This window comes from Hyposmocoma kahamanoa, unplaced genomic scaffold (genome assembly GCF_003589595.1).
Source record: "Hyposmocoma kahamanoa isolate Upper Pololo Valley unplaced genomic scaffold, ASM358959v1 263, whole genome shotgun sequence".
In the NCBI taxonomy this organism is placed as follows: Eukaryota; Metazoa; Arthropoda; class Insecta; order Lepidoptera; family Cosmopterigidae; genus Hyposmocoma; species Hyposmocoma kahamanoa.
In genome coordinates this window covers 701910-713063 of record NW_020653766.1, presented here as the reverse complement: position 1 = coordinate 713063, position 11154 = coordinate 701910, and the positions used below count along the sequence as shown (strand labels likewise).

Below are 11154 nucleotides of genomic sequence, written 5' to 3'. Positions count from 1 at the left end.
ACACTTTTTAGCGCGGACCCGACGTCCATATAATTGTAAGTCAATGCTTCTACTGGACTGATTTTTACCGACAGGACCTTTTATGCCTACTATGGTCCGCAGTGCGCGTTTCTGGATAACAAATACCCTTTTGAACTCAATTGAATTGCCCCACATTGTAATACCATAAGACATCAATGAGTGGAAGTATGCAAAGTACGTTTGCCTCAACACCGCAGTGGACACAAGGGGACGCAGTTTCCGCAGTGCGTAAGTAGCACCGAGATTTAATATGGGCTTTCCAGCTTAACTTTGAGTCTATAGTGAAGCCCAAGAACTTGCATGTGTTATAAAGTGGAAGTTTGTGTTATGTAATTAATAAGGAATTAGAAATATACGCCAAAAGTTACGGAGACTGCAAGAAACTTATATCAAAATGGCAGTACAGTAAATACAGTCCAAATCATATGAGGAAACCGAAAATCTACTAGAACACTTCCTTTAAAAACACTCTTAATCTATGGCAACAGGTTAACACATACACACACACACACGCACAAATAACCGTGCGCGCGCACGCACTCTTATGTTAAGACACTTCACTTCATATGTTAAGACAGTTTTGCCCAGAGACAGACAATATTTTTAAAAACTCTTACTTTTTCTTTTGCTCTCTCGAGCAAAACGGGGTACCTTTTGTCCTCCTTAATTACTGATCGTGACTTCCTTAAACAGATGAGACCGAGCACTTACATAAATAAGCGGAGAATTAATTGTACCTGCCCAGGGTCTCAGCGGGGTTGGAGAGGCGGTGGGGGTGGCTCGGTTTCCTTTGACTCATTAACGGGAACAATAGCGAAGTCGCCACCTTATCTCGCCCAATAAGATCGCAAAAACTTCAAAAAGAGTGGCGGCGGCCGATAATTGCGTCCCGCGGGTCCCTGGCTAGCGCCGTCCCGCCGCCGTGCCGCTACCGGTCCCGTTGCAAATTAAAGAAATTCAATGAAACTTTCAGTTCTATTAAAATCTCAAATGCATTATAGGCTTTTACCACAATGGCAAACTATTCTGACCTTTGTTTTACTTTTAAAACTTAATCTATCTAAGGGCTAGTTTTTTGTACATTTGTTGATTTAGACTGACAACGATCCGAAAAACTGCCTTTAGGCAAGAACCCTGTTTAGTAAAACGAAGGCTATCACTGATTATGTACCATTATGGTCTAAACCGTCTCTGAAAAGTAGACCCGTGTAGGCTGGGCAGCATAACTTTGTATATTATATATATTTAGACGTTGTATATTTGTTGAATATAATAATAACTATAAAAAATAATAATAACGCACACACTCAACATACCCCGCTCTAGGGAAACCCTATGTCGCGGGTGCCATGGACACACACATAGACAATCAAAAATTACACCCAAATTCACGAGATAAATAAATATAGGCCATACAATTATTTCTCCTGGTCCGAGTGACGAACCCGTGACTTCTACGTGGCAGCATGGTAACCGTTCGACCTCGGAGGGATTTAAATTAATAATATAAAAAGCAATTATGAATAAAAGCCTTCAAACTTAATATTCGAATCTTTAAAATCTTTATTTCAGAAAATAAATTCGGCTTTCGTATCACGTTAGGGGAGTAATTTTACTTGTAAATTATAAATTATAAACAACATCAATTTGAGTGTTTCAAACAATTTCTCCAATAATAAAGTCGCACGAAGACGCGACGCGCGAGCTGTCACTCAACACTTTATCTTCGCGATCAGAATTATTCAAAACGTGGCAGAGTTACTCTCAGACATGGAGATAATATGCGGAAACGACGTCATTGTAATTTTTAACAATCAAACAAAAATGGTTGCCTGTCATTTTTATTTCTAAAGCCCGGTTTCTGTAGAACTGTCCCATGATAGTCGCATAACCTTTGTGAAAAAACATAACAAATAAAACTCACCATCATTTAAACTCCTCAAAGATATGAACCATTATAATATAGCAGTCGATAAAATAAATTAAGGTCGCAAGAATGTATTTTACAAGGTGTAAATTTTCGACTGTACAGTGGTGATTTTAATTAATCTCATCCATAATAATATTTCTCTACGCTGATCTAATCATCGCCGCATCGTCTCTCGAGCACATCTCTGGCATCCAAGTTTTAATTGTAAAACTTGAATCATTCGCGGACTTTGCACGTTTTATCTTATCCCCACTAATTGCCTCCCCCCCTCTCTTTTCTCGCACCGGCGTCACGCATTTCCACCCCACCTCGCGTTACTCGTTAAGTCAAATTTCGTTGGAAATCGTCGCTAACGAATTTATGACAAACGATTATCACAAAACCTGAGCATAAAATCTTTGTTTTCAAATTGCAAATATCACTGACAGTAAAGATTGGAATGATATCGAAACCATCGGAAAACTCGTTCCACCTTTCGAATCAAACAACGAAATCTCATAGAGCAAATCTAAATTTCCGTTCATTCATTTAATAGATACCATGTAAGGATCACACAGACAAAACCTTCGAACAATTAGATGACAATACAGTGTTCCCAGAATTATATTTTGCGAAGCGTTTTTCTTTAAAAATAATCACGCTCGCAAATATTGACGCTCAAGTTTGCAAATTGCAGCTGATCTAGCTGATGTGTTCGGCAGACATTCGAAGGCAATCAGCCGCCCGCATCGCCATCGTCTCGCTGAGACGGCACCACGTTACACTCCCCTACGTTCAATGCAGATCGGTTATAGCGTATCTCCACAACTCCACGGCATCCGGTATTGCTACCCATCTACATCGTATTTCTGATGAGTGTAGAAGCAAGCACCATTGTGTTTCTGCATTGAAGTTATAGATTTTGTCCTAAGATAATCGGATGTTGTGGAAAAGCGCCCCAAAGATTTATTTGTATCACTTCAACGTTTCGTCTGTGTTTGAACGTAGAGCCAACTAACATTATCTATGTCTTTGTGTAGTATTTGTTGGGTGTGATATGAGTGTTACTGTTGAATATCGTCTTGTATGTGTAATTAAAGCTAGCTGGCTATACATGAAATGATAAGGGAAAGCTGTAACCTATCACAACAACCCTACGATCCTACCTAACAGCCTAGCCCTAACCATGCACTACTATATATACGTATATAGATAGGTAGAGGAAGCCTGTTACCATGCGACCTAAGGTGACAGACGGAAGGTGAGAAGGATAAGGGGTGCAAGGAGAGGATTTTCTCACTACCAGTCTCACAGACTCACAAGACTGATCAGATAAGCTGACGGCTAAAGGGGTCTTGGCCGCTGTGAGAGGATGCTGTAGTCAGGAGAGTTCCGTCGTCATCAATGAGACGGCGTTGATGTCTGGATTCAAAGAGATTTTTATTTCTAAAAACTAGAGTATTTATACAAATTCTATTTACATGCATGCGTGTATATCTACAATATAATTTTTAAATGTTAAACAAAGGAAACTTCTACTCAGCAGGCTGGTCTTGCACGTTGCTATTCGGTCAGTGCACTGCTGAGCAGCCTATTATCGTCACGTGGTAATTGATGTCTCGTCTGGTTGTCTGTTCACGTCACGTGAACGTGAACATTGAGGAAATATTTACTTTAGGTAAATTTTTTGTCCTTTATCGCATGTCCAATTTTGCAAAAGGCGAATGAAAACATCGTGAACAAACCCGAAAGTTGCGTCTAACACAGTATTTGTGAACTGGATTTTGCTGGTATATGAGAGCGCGTTTTTTCAGTAGTTTTCTTGGCAATGCCTTTACCGAGCTTGTAGTTAAACGTAAAACATTATTTTTTACTAAACGATACTTTTGGGTACCACTTTCGAAGTAGCTTTAGCCCTCGTCTGTGGTATCTTCAAAGGAACTACTGGGAGCCATCTTCGCGAATTAGTGAACAAGGCGTAGGCGTCGATTCATTAACTCGCCGAATGCGAGTATCGTGGTGTTGCTTCACGTGCCAGTGCTCGTGCCGACTCGATAAACGCAATTTGCTCGTCTCAATGAACCGAGTCTCTGACGTATCCGCTAAGATATAGGATTATTATTTCAAATCCTTTGTTTATTTAGTGGTTTCAATATATTGAAGAAAACCATCATTTAAACCGTATTTACCCTACTTCGAATAAGCCGTAAAGGAAAGTTGTTCTCTCTACTTAGTACTTAAAGAGAAATATCTCCATGTAAAAATTATGTGCAAAGCTAGATATTATAGTTCTTGAATAACCAATTAGCACATTCTTAAGACAAAATCTCTAGGTGTATCGTATATTTTTTGTCAGACCGTTATTTAAAAGTAAATACCTGAAACTACTTGACCTACCAAAACAGTTTTTCTGCTTCTCCTCTGACGACTCGCCTTAATTTATTTAAACTTTTCTCTCAAAGAAAGTCAGAGTCTATTCGTCAGGAAGCTCATTGATAATAGTTTGATCCAGATGCAAATATTTATAAAGGCAAATTACCTGTAGACCCTAAAATGGCTGACTTTTCGCAGCCTCAAAAGTACAGTGTCGTAATTGGAAAACTAATTTCTGGGAAACTGAGAAAATAGTTATAAATTCAATTTGGTATGAAAAACGATGTTAAATATTTTATTTGATTAGCACAATCTGAAATTGTTCCACGCCTTACAACTTCGTAGTTTTTTGGTACACTCTAAACATTCATTTAAGCGACGAATTTGTGGAGTAATTTGTCCACCCTAATTTGTTTTATTTTTGTTTGTTCTTTCGTTCACGATCATTTAAATTCCAAGCTTTTTTTATATGTAAATATTCAAATATTTATATACATGACGAACCCTGTACTCTCGGCTTGCGGCGCGCGGTCGGGTTCAGATTATGGGTTGTGCTCATCATCTACGGTGGTACAGCGGTTAGTACTATAGGTGCTTGATGAGGAGGTTCGATTCCCGATTTGAGGCAATTTAAGAAACGAACTTTTCTAAGTTGGTTTTTGTCTGAGTATTCAGGATATTGCCCTCAGATTTATCGTTATTCTGGTATTCATAGTACAGGAAATTCGGCAGAAGTTTGGCATTTTTCCCCCTAAATACTTATTGTTCAGGACGAAAACGTGTTCGCGCCCATGTGATTTTTAATATTGTAAATTTATTATTGTGATTTATTATTATAATTTGGTATTGTTAATTTAGTTTAAGGTTTGGTAAATAAACGAGAGGGAGAGAGGGGTTTTGCTTGGAGTCTGTAGGGTTCTCCCGTCCCGCTCCTGCATTGGTGCCGTCCCGCTCGCACACTTGAATAGAATGCGAGCAGCACGGCGGGCCAGCGATGATATAAAAAGCGGAGCGTTGGGAGCGGAACGACATTCCAAAATTGACTGCACAAGACTCCGAAGGCGTTCCAAATCTCTCCGCGATCCAAGCAAAACCAAGAACAAGAAGCTCAATTTACAACCAGGCGTTTTTTCTCACAATCCGCCCCCACATTTTCTGGTCCTTCAGCAGCCGGATTACATCAAGAAAGAACAATGCCAGTTACCAGAAGCGCAAAATCATACCCCGTGAATACCCAAGAATCCTCGTCCACTGCTCCAACCTGTTCGACGGGCACTGACACGATCACGGGGACCGAAAAGACCGCTACAACTTCAGAACACACGCGCTCCACGTACGCCACACGTACAACCGGTGCAACTGTGGAAACCGACGCGACGATCAGACAAATCGACGCGGCGCCGACTGCCACCTCGCCAGTCTCCCAACTAGTAGAGAGACCCGAAGCCGGCGCCACTACAAGCGAAGCACCACGGAGAATATGCTCTCCTAAATCTGTTCGATCTTTTCGATCCGGTTCTTCGAACAGTCGTCGTAAGCAGCTAGCGGAAGCGCAACAAGAATTATTGAAGCTGAAAATCGATTTAATATCTGCAAAGATCGCGGCAATGGAAGAGGAATCGGACGTAGACGAACCGGAGGAAGCCACGATCCGCGAAGAACGCACATCGGAGTGGATTCGCACAAGCACTATTGGGTTGAGAAGAGAAGAGCAGGAAGACTACACTGCCGCCACACGTACGAAGGAAGATATATTGAAGGGAAGACCTGCCGAATCACAGGCGCCGCCGCCGACGCGCGACGTCATTCGCCAGGAAAAAATCTCCACGTACGCGGCACCTGCGACAGCTGGGACCAGGTGCCCCCCCACCAACGACCAGGGGGGAGCGCCCCCCTCTACATACGTCACGCACACAAGTGAGAGACAACAGCCGCAATACTATCGTAACAACGACGGCCACCTGGAACATAAGCCGCCGAACGACATATGTTATGAAAAGTTAGCAACGGCGATCACTACTGCGGCACGAGCGATTCAACCCACTACTGCAAGACTTCAAGAATTACCCATATTCAACGGTTCGTCAAGCGACTGGCTGCCGTTCAAGACAGCCTATGAGGAATCTGCAGGACTGCTTACAGAACAAGAGAACCTGGCGAGGCTCCGGAGGAGCTTGAAAGGCACCGCTAGGGAAGCAGCTCAATGTTTATTCGTCGGAGCCACGTCCTCCAACGAAGTAATGAGCTTACTGACATCAAGGTTCGGTCGTTCGGACGCGCTCGCACTGGCCGAACTGAGTAAGCTACGCACCCTTCCACGTCTGGGCGAACATCCGAGAGACATCTGCAACTTCGCATCGAAGATCATCAACGTCACGGCCACATTGAAGGCGCTAAACAGACCGCATTATCTACACAATGCCGAGATAGTGCGCGCCGTGGTTGAGAAGCTGCCTTCAGCATTGCGCTATCGATACTATGACTTTGCTGCGGAACAGCCAGAATACCAACCTGACCTAGTAACCCTGACCGAGTTCATGCAACGCACAGCTGCACGTTGTGGGAGCTACGCGCCCGTCGAGAACACACCTGTGGAAGACCGGCGGGAGCCAGCAGGCAGGAGACCCATGAAGAGCTACCACACTCAAATAGCGAAGCCAGCCGAGCACGAACAAGTTACTACGTGTCCTATTTGCAACAAGACGGGTCATCATGTGGCGCAATGCGACGAAATGAAGACAGCAGATGTAGCCGCCAGGTGGGACATAGCACGCAAACATAGGCTATGTTTCCGCTGTTTACGGACACGCAAATTTCGCCATACGTGTAAGAACAAGAGGTGCGGCATCGACGGTTGCGAGTACATGCATCATTCACTGCTGCATGGCACTCCACCCTCATCAAAGGAGAAGAAAGAAGCTCCTGCATCATTTGTTGTGGCATCAGCAAAAGACAGAAGCAACACCACCGCGCTACTGAAGGTACTCCCTGTGCAAGTGAGGGGCCCCAAGGGTACGTGCAACGCACTCGCACTACTGGACGACGGGTCAACGTGTAGCCTGATCGAGGCGGCGCTAGCAAGAAGGATCGGCGCAGCGGGTACACCAGCACCCTTTTACATTGAGGGTGTAGCCGGCACACGAATCAACGTCTGCGAATCGCAACAAGTACGCATTTCTCTGCGCGGGCGCGACACGAATGAGCATACAATAACAGCCCGCACCATGAACAACTTGAAGCTATCGCCGCAAGCAGTGCCACGTAACGTCATACGAGCTTGCCCCCACCTGCACGACTTAGAAGAGCATCTCATCTACGAAGAGGGATCACCTACGATACTGCTGGGTCAAGACAACTGGCATCTTTTACTCACACATGCCGTGCGACAAGGGGACCGACACCAACCGATCGCAACACTCACCGATTTAGGTTGGGTTCTACACGGCACTAAGAGATCGAGTGAAAGAGTCAACACCCACAAAGTACTCCACGCTGTCGCCCCTGATGATGAAGAGTCCATGGAGCAGATGATGAGGGAACACTTCAGCCTCGAGTCATTGGCTGTCACACCGAGACGCAGCCACAACGACGACGAGCGACGAGCACTGCAACAACTAGAAGATAAAACCCGCCGTTTACCGGCGGGAGGCTTTGAAACCGGTCTTCTATGGCGTAACGAGCACGTTCGTCCACCTGACAGCTACGACGTGGCGTTAAGAAGATTGGAACTAGTTGAAAAGAAACTCGACCGCGACGAGGTACTGAAAAAGAGATACGAAAAACAGTTACAAACACTGTTCGACAACGACTACGCAGAAATAGCGCCACCCCATAAGAACCCGAAGACTTGGTATTTACCCCATTTCGCCGTCATCAATCCACAGAAGCCAGAGAAGCTCAGATTGGTCCACGACGCCGCTGCCAAAGCCAAAGGAGTCAGCCTGAACGACATGCTACTACCAGGCCCGGACTTAATACAATCCCTGCCCGGCGTGTTGATGAAGTTCCGTCAGCGACCAGTAGCGGTAGCAGCCGACATCAGAGACATGTTTCTTCGTGTGACCATACGAGAGGAAGATAGAGACATGCAACGCTTCCTGTGGAGAGGAGACGACCGAGATCGCCAACCGACCGAGTACCGTATGAAGAGTGTCATATTCGGCGCCACATCATCTCCCTGTACTGCTATCTACGTAAAGGACAAGAACGCGGAACACTTTCGTGCTCAGTACCCCGAGGCGACAGCGGCAATCATCGACAACCATTACGTCGACGACTACCTAGCGAGTTTTGACGACGAAGGAGCGGCCGTACGCATATCCACACAAGTTGCGTACATACACAGCCGCGCGAACTACTTCCTGCAACGTTGGGCATCTAACTCGCGCCGAGTACTAAGCACGCTGTCACCGGGATCGAAAGGCGACATACTACAACTGGACAGCACGAAAATACTGGGCATGGTGTGGCAACCAGAGGAAGACACCCTGTCTTTCAACATCAACACTCACAAAACACCGGCGGAAGTATACAACGGGGCAAGAACACCAACTAAAAGGGAGGCGCTACGCACTGCGATGTCCATATTTGATCCATTGGGCATCGCCACTCCAGTCACCATACAAGCGAAGCGCATCATACAAGACACGTGGCGCTCGGGCATCGATTGGGACACCCCGTTAGAAGCGCCCGAAGCGGACGCCTGGAGCAGATGGCTGGAAGATGTACGACGACTCGCCAAGATAAAAGTACCGCGCTGCTATATGAAACTTAGTCACGCGCGCGGCATCCAGTTACACACATTCGTGGACGCAAGTTCAACGGCATACGCGGCCGTCACCTATTGGCGTGTAGAAGACGAAGATGGCAACATACACGTCTCACTCATCATCGGCAAGGGGAAAGTAGCTCCGTTGAAGGTGATCTCCATACCACGACTAGAGCTGCAAGCTGCCGTGCTGGGTTGCCGTCTTACACAGACCGTCGTCGACGAGCATCAATTTAAACCGACGAGCCGCTACTACTGGACAGATTCCCGCACGGTGCTGACCTGGATACGCAACGGACCGCGAGTTTATAAACCGTTCGTAGCGCATAGAGTGGCGGAGATCGCTGAACACACTAAAACGAAAGAATGGAGATGGATACCCACCAAAATGAACGTCGCAGACGACGCCACCCGCGACGTGCCACACGACTTCGACTCTAATCATCGATGGTACAGGGGGCCGGACTTTCTATATATGTCGGAAGAAAATTGGCCTCAAGAGGAAGTCACGGACGTCAACGTCACGGATGAAGAACGGGTCCACCTCACCACAGGCGTCGGCGCGCGACTGAAGGAAGCTCTGCCCGTAGTAACTCGTTTCTCAAGTTGGATACGCCTCATGCGGACCACAGCGCGCGTACTACAGTTCATAGACAGGCTACGGACGCGCACACAACGATGCGCCGCTTTAAGGAAGAGAACGAGGAAAAATGCCGACGCCGACCCTACTTGGCGAAAAAATAATACGGGAGGCAACGAGACAACGAAGCGCGAACCCTAGGACTTTCCAGCTACAAGCTGCGGCGGGAGAATATGTTCAGGACGAAAACGTGTTCGCGCCCATGTGATTTTTAATATTGTAAATTTATTATTGTGATTTATTATTATAATTTGGTATTGTTAATTTAGTTTAAGGTTTGGTAAATAAACGAGAGGGAGAGAGGGGTTTTGCTTGGAGTCTGTAGGGTTCTCCCGTCCCGCTCCTGCATTGGTGCCGTCCCGCTCGCACACTTGAATAGAATGCGAGCGGCACGGCGGGCCAGCGATGATATAAAAAGCGGAGCGTTGGGAGCGGAACGACATTCCAAAATTGACTGCACAAGACTCCGAAGGCGTTCCAAATCTCTCCGCGATCCAAGCAAAACCAAGAACAAGAAGCTCAATTTACAACCAGGCGTTTTTTTCTCACAATCCGCCCCCACACTTATCTTTGGCATACCTTCAAAAGGAAAAGGAATCTAACAGAGAGACGGTCGAGATCCAACAACGCTATTATAAGTATCTCATTTCCACTACCTCGGGAAGTATGCCTTACATTTTTACAATTGTGAGATCTTGTACTCGTAATCTGTTATGCCTCCGAATATTACCTCTGTACGATGGCGTGCGGACGCTTCGGGCTTTGCCCTCCGCGTACCTCGACCTACGGCCTCGGCACTTATGACTTAGTTTTAAACAATTAAAATAGCTTTTTAATGGCGGCCATATTTAAAAAAATTGCAAAAATATATTTTGACCACTAATTATTATCAGACAATCATTTCGTGCCAATTTTCTGCCCGAGCAAAGCTAATTTTTTCAACGGCACTTTACATAAAAAACGAACGCTTGTACGGCGGCTATATCTAAGAACGGCGGAAATAAAATTTTTACCCCAAATTGTGATTAAAGCCATGCCATTTTCAGTCGAAATAGAAGAAATTTTTCTTAGAAGAAAAGTTTGTATAGCAGCCATATTGCGGCATATTAAAAAAGCGAAAAATAAGTTTTGACCACAAATTATTGTCAAACACCTATACACTTAGAATAATAACGTATAGAATGATAGTTTCATATCAAACGAACTGTCACAAGTGAGGCAAAAATCAAATTCATGTAGGCTAGTTTTAGTAATAGGTTAATTTTCGGTTTTAGTGAATATTTATATAAAAATACAAGTAGAAACGCGTTACTTCCTTGTGGAATGTTATGTTAGTATCTATTTTATGTTTGTCTGACGTATTTTTACACTCATTTACAGCACATTTCGTCATTTCTCGCTAAAATTCTTGAGCTGTTCGCGGTGCAGGTTGACCTTGAGCAC

At 45.0% G+C, this 11154-nt stretch overlaps 2 protein-coding genes across 2 annotated transcripts; both read left to right on the top strand.

Annotated features, from left to right (window-relative positions):
• Positions 1-5071: 5071 nt before the first annotated feature.
• On the top strand, positions 5072-10248 carry LOC113228935. Its single transcript, XM_026462376.1, has 2 exons — positions 5072-5617; positions 8814-10248. Exon 2 carries the CDS (start codon positions 8881-8883, stop codon positions 9850-9852), a length of 972 nt encoding a protein of 323 aa, XP_026318161.1. The 5' UTR covers positions 5072-5617; positions 8814-8880; the 3' UTR covers positions 9853-10248.
• Positions 5497-8858, top strand: LOC113228941. Its single transcript, XM_026462385.1, has 2 exons — positions 5497-8771; positions 8831-8858. Exons 1-2 carry the CDS (start codon positions 5497-5499, stop codon positions 8856-8858), a joined length of 3303 nt encoding a protein of 1100 aa, XP_026318170.1.
• Positions 10249-11154: the final 906 nt, after the last annotated feature.

What these genes read in the sequence shown, in the direction of transcription:
- LOC113228941 (XM_026462385.1), top strand. Translation starts at nt 5,497, where the DNA reads ATGCCAGTTACCAGAAGCGCAAAATCATACCCCGTGAATACCCAAGAA. An exon ending in AAAATACTGGGCATGGTGTG is followed by an intron (nt 8,772 to 8,830) that starts GCAACCAGAGGA and finishes CACCGGCGGAAG; the next exon opens with TATACAACGGGGCAAGAACA.
- LOC113228935 (XM_026462376.1), top strand. Translation starts at nt 8,881, where the DNA reads ATGTCCATATTTGATCCATTGGGCATCGCCACTCCAGTCACCATACAA.